This window comes from Bos indicus, chromosome 18 (assembly GCF_029378745.1).
Source record: "Bos indicus isolate NIAB-ARS_2022 breed Sahiwal x Tharparkar chromosome 18, NIAB-ARS_B.indTharparkar_mat_pri_1.0, whole genome shotgun sequence".
Taxonomy (NCBI): Eukaryota; Metazoa; Chordata; class Mammalia; order Artiodactyla; family Bovidae; genus Bos; species Bos indicus.
The window spans coordinates 57633270-57652009 of NC_091777.1; the positions used below are offsets into that span (position 1 = coordinate 57633270).

Here is an 18740-nt window from a genome sequence, read left to right on the forward strand (position 1 = left end):
TGCACCTTCCCTTCTCAGTGATCACAGCACCGACCCTATCCCAGGTTATGGGTAATGGTTCCACGAGAGGGGTGAGGGGTATAAGATGGGCAGAGGCATGAAGCTGAATGGAAGAAAACATGCATTTTTTTTTTCTCTTTATACCAAGTCTTAAGAAAAACAAGTGCAGGCCCTGAGAGTAAGTGTTTCCAGCCATTCATACGCCCAACCTTGGCTCTCGGTGGTCGGATTTCCTGTACTATCAGGCCAAAAGGGTGGCGGCACCGCTAGGATGAAGCGCGTGAGGTTTTTTATAAAATTGAGTCACGAAACTGTAACCATCGAATTAAAGAATGGAACACAGGTCCATGGAATAATCACAGGTGTAGATGTCAGTATGAATACACATCTTAGAGCAGTGAAAATGACCCTGAAGAACAGAGAACCTGTACAGCTGGAACCACTGAGTATTCGAGGAAATAGCATTCGGTATTTTATTCTGCCAGACAGCTTACCTCTGGATACACTACTCGTGGATGAGGAACCAAAGGTGAAGTCTAAGAAAAGGGAAGCTGTTGCAGGAAGAGGCTGAGGCCGAGGAAGAGGATGTGGCCGAGGCCGAGGCAGAGGAAGAGGGGGTCCTAGGCGATAATGTCTCTCAAGACTACTATTTCAAAGTAGTGGGGCAGGAAGACAGATACATGACAGAGGAAGACTATGAGGCCAAGGCAGAGGAATGAGGAATGTGAAGTCCTAAGCGATAATGTTGCTGGAGCTTGCTGTTTCACAGGGGTGGATGTTCAAGTTTTTTGTACAGGCTTTGTTTGTTTGTAGCAGTTTTTAATAAACATAAATGTAACACACACACACACACACAAAGACAAACAAGTGCAAAGCTTAGTACCAAAGGCAGCATGCTCAGATTATAAAACTACAGAGAAAAGCAAGGAACCAGTTGGCATTAAAGTGAGGCTAGGGGCTTATTGGGGCTTTCCTAGTGGCTCAGAAATCAGGTAAAGAATCTGCCTGCAATGCAGGAGATGTTGGTTCGATCCCTGGGTCGGGAAGAACCCCTGGAAAAGGGCATGGCAACCCACTCCAGTATTCTCGCCTGGAGAATCCCATGGACAGAAGAGCCTGGTGGGCTACAGTCCATGGGGTGGGAAAGAGTTGGACATGGCTGAGCTAACACTTTCCCTTTTTTTCCACTTGGGGCTTATTGAGGGAAGTGGGTGTGCAGTGGGGAGGAGAAACAAGAAGGAGATTCCGAGGGGCCGTCAGCATTCTGTTTCGTGGATGGTACAGTGGTCATGGGGGCAGAGAAGGGGGAGGGACTACTGGGTTCATCCATAAGAGGGTCTCGGATCACTGAGGTGGGGCCCTGGGCTGGAAGCAGCCCTTTCCCACAGCCTGGGAGAGGTCTCCTTCCTACCTGTGCCATTTTCCTGGACAATGGTCACGGTCAAGTTCAGTGGAAAGTCTGTGACAGAGAGACATGGGGGACCCGTGTCAGTAGTGAGGCCTCAGTGGACGTGGGCCCTGTGTCCTCAGGAGCTGCATAAATGGGGAAAGGATGGGGCAGGGATCCTCCTGACCCCCTCCCAGGCCAAATTCTGGGACCTGTGTTCGAGGCCTGTGACCCCCGGTTATGGGTAAGGGCTGCCCTCTGGACCCTGTCAGGGACCCGGGCGTCCTGGCCCAGCTCTCACAGGACACATTGAGGTGGACGATCCTCCCTGCACTCACTTCGGCTCCAGGTGAGGTCACCTGACAGGGGAGCTTGGTGCCATGGGGTGAACACCAATGAGAGGGGGGTCCTGGGGCCCAGGGAGGTGGCAGCAACTGATGTCCAGGAGACGATGGGGGGTGTGCCCACCTCACAGACCCAGGGCATAGAGCAGGTCAGGTTCCCGGGGCAGCCGGGCTCCAGCGTCTCAGAAATAAGAATGTGGGGTGTGTGGTTTAGGGCTGGTGAGGAGATGGGGAGATAGAAGGATTAAAAGCGGGGTTCGAGGTGTGACCCCCAGACAACCTCAGGCTTTGGTCCATCACCTCCCTTGGGCCCCCCTCCTGCTTTACCCCAAGCCCCATTTCTGAAGGAGAGTCTCATTCATACTTTATAATATTGATTTTGTCCCCTACAAATTGGCACTTGCCATCTACCTCGACAAAGATCAAATCCTGAGCCGCTGTAGCTGCTGACCTTTGTTACCCCCTGAAGAGAGTTCAGGGTGGAGATCAGGAATGAGGTATCTGTGTTGTGGGAAAAACTGGCAGGACAGGTCTTCAGACAGTTAGATATTTTCAGGAGATGATTTTATGAGCCCAATTCATGCATCTCCTTATGTCTAGAAAAGCATTCAATTCCTTCCTGGTGATGTCTGCTCCTCGTGACTAGCAGTAACCTTCACAAGGCAAGCAGAAACCTTCTTCAAAAAAATATGTGATTAATTAAAAAAATAAATGAAGTGGCAAAAAAAAAAAAAAAAAAAGCTTGCTTGCATGTTCCTAAGTTACATATATACTGACCTTTTGCCCTATCTCTTTGGAGCAGTTTCTTAGACCTAGAAAGGCTGTCTCCAGAGCTATAGTCCTCATTTTGCCCTGAATAAAGCTTAACTCACAACTCTCACGTTGTGAATTTTTTTCAGTTGGCAATGCCATGTTTAAATATTTTTGATATGGTGGGTTAAATATAATACAATTTAAAGTAATTTTGGATTTCCTTGGTGGTCCAGTGGTTAAGAGTCCTCCTGCCAATGCTGGGGACATGGGTTTGATCCCTCGGGAAACTAAGATTTCCACTCGGGAAACCAAGATCCTACATGCCATGGGACAACTAAACCCATGCACCGTAACTCCTGAGTCTCTAGAGCCCTCGAGCCACCACTACAAAAGCCCCTGCACCCTAGAACCCATGCTTTGCAACAAGAGAAGCCACCACAATAAGAATCCTACGCAGAGCAGAGAAGAGTAGCCCCGCTCACCGCAACTAGAAAAAGCCTGCATGCAGCAACGAAGACTCAGTGTAGCCAAAAATAATAAATAAATAAAATTTAAAAGTAATTTCACCAAGTTGTTTTTCTATGGTGGCTATTAAGACTTTTAAAATTACATACATGGCTTGCATTCTATTTCTTTTGGACAGCATTACTCTAGAAGAAAACTTAGAAAAATATCTATGGATGTGCAAAGAATTCTTAAAGGACATCCAAAATACTAAGCATAAAAATACATAAATTAGACTTCATTAAACCCTTCTGTTCATCAAAGACAGAATTAATAATATAAAAGGGAAGCTATAAGGTAGGAGAAAATCATATCTATCTATCTATATCTTCTATCTATCAAGAGATCCCTGAAAGACAGGTTGAACTTATATATAAAGAATTCTTACTAGTTGATGAACCAATGTTTTCAAAAAAGAAGTTGGGCCCCAAATGGAGTCATACTTGCTAAGCCCCATATCAGCAAACAACACTTATTACCTAACCTAATTGCGATTTCAGCCTCCCAAGGATGTGACCTTTAACCAGTCCGTTTGTAATTTTCTGGTCAGCACTAGTGAGATGATGTTCCATATAGATCTCTATCTCCCAAAGAAAGATGAAGTAATTCATTCTTCCCTGGTCCCTGCACCCTTCCGATATAAAAGACTTCCATTTTGTACATCTTTCTACTTGTTCAGTGAGATGTTGCCTGATTCATGAATAAGCAAATATCTAATTAGATATTTAAATCTGCTCAGTTGAATTTTACTTTTTACACTGATGACAACCTAATTTTTAAATTGGGAAAATATATATATATATATTTTTGTAAGAGAAGAGATCCAAATGACACATGAAAAAGTGCTGAAAAGATGCCAGAGAAATGAAAATTGTAATCACAATAGATGTTCTATCACAACTGTTATAGTGGCTAAAGTTTTAAAACCTAAGCATACCAAATGTTAGAGGGGATGTGGAGGAGCTGGAACTCTTGTACATTTCTGAGTGTGCTCAGACTCTCAGTCGTGTCAGACTCTCTGTGACCCCATGGACTGTAGCCCACAAGGTTCCTCTGGCTGTGGAATTTTCCAAGCAAGAACATTGGAGTAGGTTGCCATTTCCTACTCCTGAGATCTTCCCAAACCAGGGATTGAACCCGCATTTCCTGCCTTGGCAGGAGGGTTCTTGACAACTGCACCACCTGGAAGCCACACATTTCTGGGGTGGAATGTAAATAGTGCAACTGCTTTGGAAGATGATGTGGCAGTTTTGTGTACAGTTACGCATAATGCATCCATCCTGTGACCCAGCAATTCTACTCCTAGAAATTTACTCTGGAAGAATAAAAGCAAATATCCACACGAACACTTATATGTGACTGTGTATAGCAGCGTTATTTATAACGGCCTAAATGTGGAAATAACCCAAATACTAGAAGAGAATGGATAACCAAAGTATGGTATATCCATACAATGGAATACTAGTCCTCAAAAACAACAACAACAACACATGTAACGAGAATGAATTTTGAATACATGTTGAATGAAAGAAACCAGATGCAAAAGAATACATACCTTATAATTCCATTGATATGAAGCTCAGGAATAGGTAAAATTAATGTGCAGTATCAGAAATTCCTCCTTCATGGATCACAGCCTTGTCCTGGTGAAGGGGCTTGCATAACTCAATGAAGCTTTGAGCCATAGCTCAGGGCCACCCGAGACGGATGAGTCATAGTGAAGAGTTCTAACAAAACGGGATCCACTGGAGAAGGAAATGCCAACCCCCTCCAGTATTCTTGCCTGGAAAATTCCGTGGACAGAGGAGCCTGGTGGACTACTGTCCTCGGGGCTACAAAGAGTCGGACACAACTGAGCACACACAATTGACTTCCAATCTTATATCAGTTTCAAGTGTACAATAGAGTGATTTGACTTTTTTTATGGAGATATAGGTTTAGATACAGACGTAGAACACGTGCCCATCTCTGTCAATGGGAATACGCAATGGTTAACTTGGGATGTGTTTGTGTTAGTCGCTCAGTTGTGTCCAACTCTTTGTGACCTCACAGACTCTGTAGCTCACCAGGTTTCTCTGTCCATGGAACTCTCCAAGCAAGAATACTGGAATGGATTACCATTCCCTTCTCCAGAGGAATTTCCCAACCCAGGGAACAAATCCCGGTCTTCTGCATTGCAGGCAGATTCTTTACTGTTTGAGCTACAGGGAAGTCTGTATCGTGAAAGTGAAAGTCGCTCAGTCGTGCCCGACTCTTTGCGACCCCATGGACTGTATAGTCCATGGAATTCTCCAGGCCAGAATACTGAAGTGGGTAGCCTTTTCCTTCTCCAGCGGATCTTCCCAACCCAAAAATCGAACCAGGGTCTCATGCATCGCACACAGGCAGATTCTTTACCGACTGAGCTATGAGGGAAGCCTATGAGGGATGTGTTTAGTTTTTTATTATTCACATCAAGCAATTTTTGGAAATACTTGCGAATCTAATGCATCTTAATGCATAGATATGACAGGCTGCGGTCCATGGGGGTGCAAAAGTGTTGGACACGACTTAGTGACTAAACAACAACAATGGTGGTTAAATAATCGAGCACAGAGGCCACAAAAAAGGGTTTGGGATGTGTAGGGAGAGCATACAGACATAGCACCAAGATGCAATAGCAGGCACTTCTTTCCAATAGGACTCCACAGGGGAGGGAGCTGGGAGCCTGGCACAGGGGAAGAGGTTTCCATCTCAAAGCTTGACAATTTACATCCGGAAGAATTTCTCATGGCAGCTCACAGTCCCAATTCTCTCCTAACAAGGACTGGGATCCCTGTTGCCTCCTCCTCCTGAATCACTCTTCATAACAACCCTCCCAGCTTTTTCTGAGCCGCTCAGCTGCAATCCTGGAATGACCTGTGCCCGGTGGGTGGATCCAGGCAGTGACAGACAGAAAGCCCCACTCACTCTTTTCCTTCTCCCTTCCTGCACTCAGGATGAAAAAAAAAACCTCATCGCTCCTCCCAGAGGAAGGTCCCTGTTTACCTGACGTGGCTTGGCCACTGTCCAGCCCCACCCAGGATGCCTTCTGGGTTTGAACAGCAGAATTTATAACTACCTCCCACTCCCCAGTTGAGACCAGGCATTAATTCAAAGTTCCCAGAAGCATTGTCACTTCTGAATCAAGCTGGGGAATGAACTGGGGTGTGGAAGGTCGTCTGTGCCCTTGCTGGGTCCCAGCTGGGTGGTGGAGTCTGACAGTAGCTTTCTTCTAAAAAACGATCAGATACACATATGGCTTCCTGGGACCTTTGCCAAGCACCTGGCTGGTGTGAGGCTCTGTGCCAGGTGTGCTGAAGGATCCTAAGGAATGCAAAGTGTCTCTCAGGTTATGGAGATGAGGAACCAGGCTCAGAGAGGTTAGGCAGCTGCCTCGGGGTCACCCAGCTACTCAGGGCAGCATTGGGACTCACGCCCCTCCAGGGTTCTGAGGGTCTCTTCCTCATGGGCTGTTGTTGGGTCAGGCAACCAGCAGACCCCTTGGCCATGTGTTTGCACAAAATAATCTCCCATGAGGACTTTTGATTTTTACTGAAGAAACAGCAGTGAATGACCTAGTGACTTGGGGACAGGCAGATGCAGATGAGGAGACGAAGGCTAGAGGACCCCAAGACGGAACAAGAGGTCTTAAGCAATGGGCCCAGGAGACTGCCTTGTGTCCAGAAATGGCCCTAACTGCTTCATATTTCACTGTTTGAAATACCTTCAAACAGTCAGGTATTTCCTGAGAGCAGCGACAACCACAAAGGCTTGGCTGGGCCTCCACACTCCCATAGATATGGCCAGGAGATCTTTTTCTTTCCCCTCCCTCCCTTCTTTCTATTCTGTTATGGGAATGAGCAAATTTGCTTCGATATTTTTGGACACGTGCATGAAGAGAGCTCAAGAAGAAGTTCCAGAAATGGCATTATGAGGTCTCAATAAACCGTATGTTGTTTTAATTTTATTGGTTCTTATGTTAAATATGAAAACAACGTATACACTTTGAGAAGGAAAAAAAAAAAAAAAAACCACTTCAGAGCATACGGTAAAGTGCAAAAAGGGAAATTTAGATAGCACCATTAAGAGTTAACAGTTTCTACAATTTGTGCACAGATATTTTTATATATATGGAGATACATATGGTATATCTATATGTGGATATTGTCATCGTTGTTCACTTGCTAAGTCATGTCCCACTCTTTGCGCCATGGACTGCAGCACACCAGGGTCCCGTCTTTCACTATCTCTCGGAGTTTGTGCAAACTCATGTCCATTGAGTCGACGATGCCATCCAACCATCTCACTGGATATATATAGCATATGTGTGTGTGTGTGTACACATACTGTAATATTGTACCTATATCAGTTAACTAATCTATACTTTTCACAACATGGTCTTATCAGATGCAGGTCTGTACTGTGCGTTTCTAACTCGGCATCAAGTTGTGAACATTTCGCACACCAGTGAGTCTCGTTGCCCAGCAGTTTCTAACCATGACATTCATCCGACATGCGCTGTGGTTCCAACTCTCTGTCACTGGCGATGCTGAGATGGGGCATCTTTGCAGCCTCTCTAATGATCCCACCGGGTCTGGTTAAGGGAGTAGAGAAGTTGAAATCCAATTTACTGGCGGGGAAGAGGCGTGGGAATTAGAACTCCGAGCTCCGCGCATGCCCCGCCCCAGTCTGCATCCCATTGGCTGGTTCTGATTGGCAGATGGAATGGTCAGTGTCCATGTGCTCCTGGGGTTCCCCAGCATCCCACCACCCAGTCCTAGGAGCAGACTGTAGACGTTCTCTGGGAGCCTCCACCTCCAGTCCCAGCGGGACTGGCCCGAGTCCCTTGCTTGACTGTCCCCTCCAGGAAGTCCCTGGGCCCCTTCCAGCCTAGCCCATCCCTATGGGGACTCTCACTCCCGCCTCACCTCCTTGCTTGTCCGGTTTTATTCTCCAGGTCTGAGGCAGACAGTCATATAGACCAATTTGCCCTATGGAGAGAAATTAGGGAAGAAGTCAGATCTGGGATTCATAGGAAACTGAGAGTCCTGGGTAGATGAGGGGTCAGCTTCTTCTTTCCAAGGCCCCGTACTCCTAAGAGAGATAAGGAATCTGGGGGCTTACCCCTTACAATGAGTGTCTCCAACATTTACACAGTTTAATATTTCTGAGGTCTTAAGGTCGCTAGAGAGCAATGCTGTGGGGCAGGGGAGAGGGAAAACAGACAGGGTGTTCCTGGAAAAGATATAGGTACTACCTGGCTTGATTATTGATGATGATGAATTTCACACCTGTTTTATGCCAGGCACTATGGTAGATCATGTATAGAAATTGTCCTGAACTCACCAAACAGATACATAAGACATATTTTGTGGCTGAAAGAACAGGTGTTTGCAGAGGTTCCTGGGCAGTCACTTGCCCAAAGTCACACAACTTCCTAGGTTCAAGTCTAAACTGCCTCTTTTTATGAAGCCCCTAGAGTCCTAAGATCAGAGTTGGGGTAAATTCCGGGGCAATAAGGAGAGCTCACATTTTCTGAGCACTTCCTCCATGCCAGCGCCAAGCACTGTAACCTGGGTGACACTACCAGTCTCCGCACAGAGTAAGTGATTGTTATCAGCATCACCTCCACTTTGTTGTTATTGTTGCTGTTTAGTCGCTACGTTGTGTCTGACTCTTTGCGATCCCATGGACTGCAGCACGCCAGGCCCCCCTGTCCTTCACTATATCCTGGAGTTTACTCAAACTCATGTCCACCTAGTTGGTGATGCTATGCAACCACCTCATCCTCTGTCTCCCCCTTCTCCTCCTGCCCTCAATCTTCCCCAGCATCAGGGTCTTTTCCAATGAGTCGGCTCTTTGCCTCAGGAGACCAAAGTATTGGAGCTTCAGCTTTAGCATCAGTCCTTTCATCATCTCTACTTTACCGGTGAGCAGATGGAGCCTCATGTCCTTGTTATCTATTTGTTTGCCCAGATGATCCCTGAATACTCAGTTCCTGGTTGGTCCCTTCCCCATTCTGGCTCTGCCTTCCCTCTCAAGGATGTACTGTCCCTTGAGTTTGAGCCCCCGGCCAGTGTCCCACCCTGGGTCCAATGCAATAGGTACCTACCTGGTAGAGTAATGTCTGAACAGGGCACGGATCAGGACCATAAGGAAGTGGGTGAAGCCCAGAACTGTGAATATGATGAGAAACACCAACAAGGAGCCTGAGATGGTGAAACTTCTGCTGACAACAGGCCGGCGCCCTAGGAGGAGAAGATGCATAGAGGTCAAGAGCACCATTCGCTCATCCCTTTGTATGCTCACACATCTGCTCTTTGATGATTTCTCAGCACCTTCTTCTATGTGCGAAGCACTGTTCCATGTGTTTAGGGGCTCAGCAGTGAACAAAAGAAACTTCTTGATTTGATGGGGCTGACATTCTAGCTGGGAAGTGGAGCAGTCAGCAATTAAGCAAAGAAACATCCCACTTCATCACAGGTAGTGAGAAGTGCTCTGGAAAAGCATGAGCCCAAGTAAGGGGACGGAGGGCAGCAGGGCAGGGTGTGCTGGATCCTGGGGTCATAAACTCATTCCACAGGGATTCATTCACTGAGCTCCAACTGTATGCCAGGTACCGTGTTAAAAATTGGGGACAAATGATTATCAAAGTGCTTGTCCAGCCTCTCTCTGACCTTCTGAAGTTTAATAGTCCAATGGATGTCAAATGGCATGAATTGAAGCATCATTCATACACAAAAGTTGTGTCTGTTCGATCCTTAGTAAATAGTGAGAGGTAACTGAAATAAATGTCTCCAGCCCCTACTCGATGTCCACTCATGTCATTCTGAGCCAGGCTGACGGCTTCTCGTGCCGACTGATTTCTCTTATGCAGCAACCCCATCGACTAGAACCCTCACTACCAAACTGCAAAGGGGAAAACTGGGGCTCAGAGAGGTGACGCTGCTGCCCCTGTTCATGCAGAGGGACAGTGGCAGAGCTGGGATTTGATCTCAGGTCACTAGGCTCCAGAGCTCCTGCTCTTCACGGCCCTGCATGCCTACTCTCTCCCCAAGCCTGTCCATCTCTCTCCATAGTGTAGAGGGTTGGACATGGGGTTCCTGAATAGGTGCCTCCCCTACGTGCAGACTCCTTCCTAACCTGCTCCAGAGGCCACACCATGGACAGCTCCCCACGTCCCCCGTACCACCTCCCCTGGCGTGTTCCCACTTCCTTATCTCAGAGCAGCCCCGCGGATCTGTGGAGGGCAGAGGCTGTGAGGTCAGACGGCTAGGGTTTGAATCCTGCATCCTCTGCCCATGAGAACTGGAGCCTTGAACAAAGTGCCCAAACTCTCTGTGGCTCGATTTGCTCACTGGTAGAGTGAAGGTGATGCTAATAATGGTCACTTTCTCTGTAAGGAGACTGGAGGGTCACCCAGCTTAGAATCACCCAGGTTAGAAAGGTAGCTGCTAGAGTAAATGCTTAGTCAGTGTTGGCTGATCCCACATCCCTGGAATTCACTCCAACTCTAACCTGAGGACTCTGGGGGCTTCATAAAGGAGGCAGTTTGGACTTGGACTTGGGAGGTTGAGGGGACTTCATCTGACTATTGTGAGCATGGCACCACACGGTGAAGAGGACATTTCTGATGACAGGCATCCCCCAGGCAGAGGCATAGAAGTGGGGAGATTTGGAGAGAGCGACAGGCCTCTCCTGCACTCACAGAGTGCCTGGATGTGGACTTCATCGTACAAGGTCAGCTGGGTGGCGGAGTTCTCTGCGATGCACCTGTATCTGCCCATCTGGTCCCAGGTCAGACTTGGGAGGGTGATGTTCTTCTCTGAGAAGCTCAGGAGGGAGCCATTGTGGATCCAGCGGTACTTGGATTCTGGTCTGGAATAGGAGATGCACTCCATCTCCACCTGGGAGCCAATCTCAGCAGACAGGATGCCACTGAAGTCAGTGGGACTGCTCCTGAGCTGCAGACTGTAGGGCCCATCTGCAGAGACAGAGCAGGACCCCTGGAACCATGCTTCTGACACCCGAGGGTCCCGACTCCTTCTCTCAGTCCACACGAAGTCCTCCCCAGCCCCCAGATGCCCCCACTCTGTACCCCAAGCAGACTCCCAGACCCATCCCAGCCAGAGCAGCTGAGCCAACGACAATGACAGTAACCGTAGCATCTTCTGTTGCCAAGAGGTACTGCAGCCCAGCTCCCTGGCTGCCCTTCACTTCATAATAAAATAGAAAAGTAAAAGTAGAAGCAGGCATCACACCTACTGCACTCCCGGCACTGTTTTAAACATGTCACACATTCACACACTCACTTAATTCCCACCCAACCCATGTGACCACAGCCACTCTTGATCCATTTCATGCCTGAGGATAACGAGGCTCAGAGGAGAGGTTTAGGGATTCACGAGTCCCCTGTTGACCTACAAAAGGACCAGGCAAGTACCCTTATGACCTGGGAGGAATTTCCCTGAACACTCGCAGCCCCCGTGTCTTTGGCTTTGGTTCCGAACCTCTGGCCAGTGAGCAGTGTGGGAAGGTCAGAAATGATGACCCCTTTGTCCACAGCTCTCGGTTTAGGGAATCTGAGACACTGCAAGAGTGGTTCCAGATTTAAATGTGATGATGACGCTAGACTTAGAGATGAAAGAGTTGAATCAGTGTGAACAGTCCTGGAAGGTTTCAAAGAATCTGAGTTTCACTGCCTTTCTAAGTTCAGTGTCTTGGATTTACAAGACTTGTTTGAGAATTTGAGCAGGTCTTAGTGGGATACCAACTTGCGTTGATGGGCAGCAGAGGACTTTAACAGAGTGTCTATAAAATGCATAATTTAGCTTGAAAACCAAACTCTTTAAAGGAGTATGATCAGTCCCATCCCAGTAACAGCAAAAGTGAACATGATTTTATTAAATTTAGAAGAACTGAATAAAATGATCAGTGAGCTGAATTTGAAGACTCGTGAACAGTTGGGTTTTGAAAAATTAAGAAATGAAATGTTGTTTTAAGAAATGGTTGTAGGGGCTTCCCTGGTGGCTCAGTGGTAAAGAATCCACCTGCCAATGCAGGAGACGTGGGGTCCATCCCCGATCAGGGAGGATCCCACAAGCCTCAGAGCAATTAAGCCCGAGCCCATAACTCTTGAGCCTGCACTCTAGAGCCCGGGAGCAGCAACTACTGATGCCCACCCACCCTAGAGCTCGTGTTCAGCAACAGGAGAAGCTACCACAGCAAAGAGCAGCGCCTGCTCGATGCAACTACAGAAAAGCCTGCACGAAGCAGTGAAGACCCAGCACAGCCAAAAACAAATCAATAAAATGATGTTTCAAACAATTGGTTGTAAGCAGTCCCCTCATGACACAAGGGACAGGTGTCACAAATTGACACTATTTCTAATCTGAGAGGTAGGGATTAGGGCCCCCATTTTAAACTGAGTGGAGACCAGGGTTCTGAGCAGCCAGTAGGGTTCTGAAGCCTAAGGGTTAAATAGTCAAACCTGGGATTTGAACCCAGGGCAGCTGTCTGCAAGGCGGCTCATGTTGCTCTCTCCAGTTCTGCCGGTTTTATTGCTATGCTGTGGGAAAACCCAGAGCCCCACCACAGCTTCACTCTCACGACCCCAGAACACTCACAGGCCACTGTCACATAGACGAGGTCACTTTTCTGAATGAGCTCTGGGAGAATTTCTATCCCGCACTGAAGTGGTGAGTCGAAGCGGCTGAACATTCGGATGACGAGGGTCTTGTTGTCCGGGGAGATGGTCATCCGGTAATTGCTGGACACCGGTGCATGATTCACATACCACTGGACGTGGCTGTCATTGGTGTAGCAAGTGGCAGCCACCGCATCCTCGCCATCTACGACGGAGGTGGTGTTGACCGAGATTTGCGGGATTTCCAACTCTGGGTGAAGCAGGGAGGAGAAGGTTAGGGGTTGGATCTGTCTCCCCACACTCTGTTCCTCTTCAACGGGGGTTTCAGGCTATGTTGAGGGGAGAAGCCCAGAATTCTAAGATAGGATCTAGGATCCTGGCAAGAGAGCATCCCTGGGGCTGAGAGGGACAGAGAAGCAGGAGTGGGCACGAGGCAGTCGAAATGAGGGTTCTCTACTGACCTGTCTTCCAATGCTCTGAGCCATCTCTATGGCTCCATTACAATAACCGTGAATTCTTACTATTGTCCAGTGGCCTGATGGTTGCTTCTGAACCCCCAAACCAGGACACCCCCATCAAAGGAAGTGCAGATAGAACTCAAAGTAACTGACAGTGTTTGTTCTCCATAACGATTCCTCCCATTAACTTTTCCCATTCTTTTTACAAATTTCTGCCTCTAACCTTAAGACAGACCACAGCAATGGATAATACTGCCATTTTACACATGAGAAAACCGAAGCTCAAAAAGTGACATGGTCAGAATGGCTGCGATCCAAAAGTCTACAAATAATAAATGCTGGAGAGGGTGTGGAGAAAAGGGAACCCTCTTACACTGTTGGTGGGAATGCAAACTAGTACAGCCACTATGGAGAACAGTGTGGAGATTCCTTAAAAAACTGGAAATAGAACTACCTTATGATCCAGCAATCCCACTGCTGGGCATACACATTGAGGAAACCAGAAGGGAAAGAGACATGTGTACCCCAATGTTCATCGCAGCACTGTTTATAATAGCCAGGACATGGAAGCAACCTAGATGTCCATCAGCAGATGAATGGATAAGAAAGCTGTGGTACATATACACAATGGAGTATTACTCAGCCATTAAAAAGAATACATTTGAATCAGTTCTAATGAGGTGGATGAAACTGGAGCCTATTATACAGAGTGAAGTAAGCCAGAAGGAAAAACACCAATACAGTATACTAATGCATATATATGGAATTTAGAAAGATGGTAACGATAACCCTGTATACGAGACAGCAAAAGAGACACTGATGTATAGAACAGGCTTATGGACTCTGTGGGAGAGGGAGAGGGTGGGAAGATTTGGGAGAATGGCATTGAAACATGTGAAATGTCATGTATGAAACGAGATGCCAGTCCAGGTTCAATGCACGATGCTGGATGCTTGGGGCTGGTGCACTGGGACGACCCAGAGGGATGGTATGGGGAGGGAGGAGGGAGGAGGGTTCAGGATGGGGAACACATGAGAAATAAAGGATAAGAAAAAAAAAAAAAAGAAGAAAAAAAAAAAGTGACATGGTATATAAAGAGTCAGAGGGGAACTAAGTTCTCCCAGCCTTCAAAATCCACACTGTCCTGCCCTAGCCCTGTGGAGCACCAGGATCTCACTGGAGTAGACAGAATTCCAAGATGGCCCCATGATCTCCACTCCATGGTATAACGCCTCTATAATCCCATCCCCTCAATGCGAGTGGAGCTCCTGACTTTGTTGTAGCCTATTGAATATGGCTAAGGTGATGGGCTGTCTGTTACTTCCAGCATAAGCTTTGTTGTATTAGACTCCTCTCTAGACAGAGAAATTTTTGTTGGCCTTGAAGAGGCAAAGAGCCAGGATGTGAAATCCTGTAGACAGAGTCACATGTGAGAACACAGCCCCAGCCAACACCCTGTGAGTCTCAGCGCTGGAAATGGCTGAGCCACATCAGAACTTCTGACTCACAGAAGCGGTGTTCTTTTAAGCTACTAAGTTTGAGGCTATTTGTCACACAGCAGGAGATAACTAATACACTGAGAGGGAACCTGGAGCCCTTGAAGGTAGTGAGGGTCCCATTTCTGGGGAGAAGCTGGGCTACCATCCACCAAGGTTCCCAGTGTCATCTGGAGGTGGGTGGAGACAGGACAGTGTGAGCTTCAAGGGACACCGTTCCCTAAACTCAGCTGCAGTTGGGTGGTGGGGCCGCTGCTAACTCACCTAGAATCTCGAGCCAGCCAGTTGCTCTCTGGGTGTCATTGATGGTGTCCACCCTCACTGTGTAGTTCCCCGTGTCATTTAACTGTGACCTCCATATCCTCAGGGTACCTCTAATGGACACACTTTCCCGGCCGCTGTACATGGGCCCATCCCGCCTGGAATGAGATGTGGCATTGTAGCTGATAATCAGATTTTCCTCAGTGTCATTTGCACCTCGGTGCCAGCTGTATTCCTGAACATCTTCAGGGGCGTTCTCGATGGCCAGTGAGCTCGAATATCTTTCCACTCCGATGAGTGAATCCGGGGTGATGTAGATTTGGCTGGAAGCCTGGCGGATCCCACAGGCCAGCAGACTGGCTGAGGAAGACAAACAGAAAAAGGCACACACACATACATACATGCACACAGGTTTACACCGCAGATCATGATCCACAGAGACCTTGGAAAATGGGTCAAGGGCTTCTAGCTCCTGAAGGACTTGGCAGCCTGTTCCCCCGCTCTCCGTCACCTCAGCCCCTGCCCTGGTCCATTCTTTTATCGTCCTGTTCCAGGCTGGCCTCCTCCCTGAACTCCAGCCCATCCTCACAGGTCAGTTTTGTGGATCCTTGTGAAGCCTCATAGGTGACCCTGCTCTCCCTCTGTTCATGTATCTTCCATGGCTCCCCAGTGCTCTCACTATAGGTTCAACCCTTAGCATAGCTTGTGAAACATATAGAGAGAACTGGTCTCTAGGACCCAAGGTAGGCTCTTTTTGAGTCACAGCTACCCTACTTTACCACCTTCGTTCATTCATCAGAAGACACAGCATCCAGACTGTGTGCCCCAGTCACACACATAGCTCTTCTTGACCCACCACACATACTCTTCCTCACTTCTAGCACCCTGATCTCTGCTTTCTCCTCCCCATGTCCATCTTCCTTGTTGACTCACTTCTGTGTCCCCAGCTCCCCAGAGATCAGGGTGGAGCCCAGCAGCAGGGCTCAGAATGGTTATCTGGGGGGATTAAACTCCCCCAAGAGGATCTACACTGTCTTTAATTTACCACTTAGGATTAGTGGTGCAAACACCAATGGGGGTGTGTATCTGTTATCTCCTAAGTGGGGGGCAGGTGTCTGCTGCTATAGGAACCCTAAGCCTTGCCTCCACGGAGGAGGCAAAGACAGCTGAGACCCCCTGCTCCAGGGCTCCAGGTGTGGGCCCTAGAGGTTTTGAAGGACAGTATATGTGGCCACCAGGGCAACATGAGAGTGGTCAGTATCAGGAGGAAGCATAGTGTTTTGGGGGAAAGTGAAGGATTGGGAGGGGTCCTGCCAGAGAGGCAGTGAGGGAATCAGGGCAGAGGAGGTGAACCCAGAGGAAGTGCTTGCTGGGAATTGTGTGTTGGGGTTCAATTTCATCATGCCTTGTGGTGGGTAGAGAGGAATGCTACCTCTGTGTGTGCGTGTGTGTGTGTGTGTCTTGGGCAAGCCGTGCCCAGGTGTGTGAGTTCATGAGAGTTCTGCTGAGGGTCCTGGGTCACTCCCTTCTACCCCACCTGCATCCTGCTAGCCCCACTGTCTTACCCACAAGGACCAGTTCCCTCCAGAGTCTGCACCTGGGTCTGGAAAGGTCCATGAGCTGCTCCGGTCCTCCTGCTGGAGGGATCTTTCCAGGGACCCAGCCACCTCCTCTACCCTTTTACAGACCTGTGTCCTCTCAGGCCCCAGACGTGGTCTCCACCCACTTCCTGCTCAGGGATGGACTCTGAACTGCAAGGTGGGAGGAGCTGGGGAAAAGACATTCTGCTGGGTGGGTGATTATCTTTAGGACTTGATACCCACAAGGAAGGACCTTGGACCCATGGCAATTTAGAATGTCAATAATCATTATGAGGAATTTTTGATATCCCCAACTGACTTTTCTTAAAACTGAATTGGACCACCTGAGAACAAAAAGAGAACAAACAGCTCACTCATCACCTGGTTGTACAAGGGTTCAGTCACTACCTGCTTCAATCTCCCAGCAACAGTGAACCCTGAGAGGATTTCGGGATGAAAAAACAGGATGAAGCACTCTGTGATTTGGATAATCGGGCCCCCATATGCATGACTCAGGAAGAATTTCATGAATTCTTCTGGTGATGAATTTCATAAATTCTGACTGATGACTTCTGCATCTGCTGCTGCTAAGTTGCTTCAGTCGTGTCCCACCCTGTGCTACCACATAAGATGGCAGCCCGCCAGGCTCCCCTGTCCCTGGGAATCTCCAGGAAAGAACACTGGAGTGGGTTGCCATTTCCTTCTCCGATGCATGAAAGGGAAAAGTGAAAGTGAAGTTGCTCAGCCGTGTCCGACCCTCAGTGACACCATGGACTGAAGCCTTCCAGGCTCCTCCATCCATGGGATTCTCCAGGCAAGAGGAATTCTGCATCAGTCATATGCAAAAAAAAAAAAAAAAAGCACTAAAATCATTAACTTGGTATATCTGTTCTTTGTGATGAGCTGTGATCAGTTACCAAGATGTATGCTTGATGACACATTTTTCCCAGCCCCCAAATTCAAATACACACTGGCTTCTCCCCTTCCTTTTTGGAGCCATTCCTCAGAGCTGTCTCCCAGGCTACAGTCCTCAGGAAGACCCTGAATAAAACTTAGATGCTCTGTGTTTTGCTTCAAGTGGACACCCTTTAATAGAGTCAGACTAACTTATCACCCTGGTTTCTCCAACTTATCAGTTAGTTCATATGCTTATCAGTGAAGATTTGCCAGTGACTCCAGCACCAGAGTGAAAGCCACTAACTGGGAAACGCCTGAGAGGTCTCTAGGAACCCAGAGACCAGCCAACTGATTTATTGTACAATCAGGGTTGGGCAATCACTAGATGACTTTATCATGTGCTTTCTAGGGTTTTTCCAAAGCCTGTTCATTGGACAAAATTCAGGCTTGCACAGAAAAACCTGATGAACCTATTCAGGACTATCACAATCAGCCTCAGATTTGAAAGAAGATTCTGATCTTCCTTCAAATGTTGCTTCCAGCCAGGTAGCTTGTAACTCCATGGTTGTTAAAGGCTGAACTGGAACCTCTCTGTCTCATAAGAAGGACCAGGATGGGCTGGGAAACTCTGTTGGAGATTTAGCTAATCTCTTTCTTCCTCCCTCCCTCCTTGTTCCCCTTTCCTTCCTTTCATTCTAACTGCCATGGTGATGAACAAATTTGCTTATATATTTTTGGACACACCCATGAAGAAAGTTCAGAAAAAAGTTTCAGAAATGGCATTATGGGGTCTGAACTAACTTCATGATATTTTAAATTTATTGGGTTATATTTTCTCTTTTTTTCAGATTTTTTTAAAATATTTTTTTTAACTGAAGGATAATTGCTTTGCAGAATTGTGTTGGTTTCTGCCAAAGTATTGGGTTGTCTTTTCTAACTATGAGAACAAATTATACACTTTGTGATGAAAAAAACCGCACTCAGAATATACAGTAAAGTGCAAAGAAGGAAACTGAGACAGAACTGCTGATAATTATCATTTTACTCAATTTTTGCACAGATCTGCATATTTACTATATGTACATCATGCATACATACGTATGTAAAACGTGGAGACAGTCATACAAACTGTAAAATTTTATCCATATCCATCAGCTAATACATGGTCTGTATTGTGCGTTTCTAACTCGGCATCAAGTTTGAACATTTTGCACACCAGTGAGTCTCGTTGCCCAGTGGTTTCTAACCATGACAGATTCACGTGACATGCGCTGTGCCCCGTTTAAGCAATTCTCGACTGTTGGACATGTGTAGATGGTTCCGTCTCTCTGTTACTGGCGATGCTGAGATGGGGCATATTTGCAGCCTCTCTGATGGTCCGACAGGGTCAGGT

At 47.4% G+C, this 18740-nt stretch overlaps 1 protein-coding gene and 1 pseudogene across 1 annotated transcript; one reads left to right on the top strand and one right to left on the bottom strand.

Annotated features, from left to right (window-relative positions):
• The first annotated feature begins 271 nt into the window (after positions 1 to 271).
• On the top strand, positions 272 to 644 carry LOC109571929 (small nuclear ribonucleoprotein Sm D1 pseudogene; annotated as a pseudogene).
• Positions 621 to 16487, bottom strand: CEACAM18 (CEA cell adhesion molecule 18). The gene is made up of 10 exons (XM_070770233.1): positions 16436 to 16487; positions 14874 to 15230; positions 12636 to 12905; positions 10718 to 10993; positions 10199 to 10249; positions 9122 to 9257; positions 2183 to 2232; positions 1726 to 1947; positions 1412 to 1459; positions 621 to 694 (listed from the first exon to the last, which is right to left on the bottom strand). Exons 1-10 carry the CDS (start codon positions 16485 to 16487, stop codon positions 621 to 623), a joined length of 1536 nt encoding a protein of 511 aa, XP_070626334.1.
• Positions 16488 to 18740: the final 2253 nt, after the last annotated feature.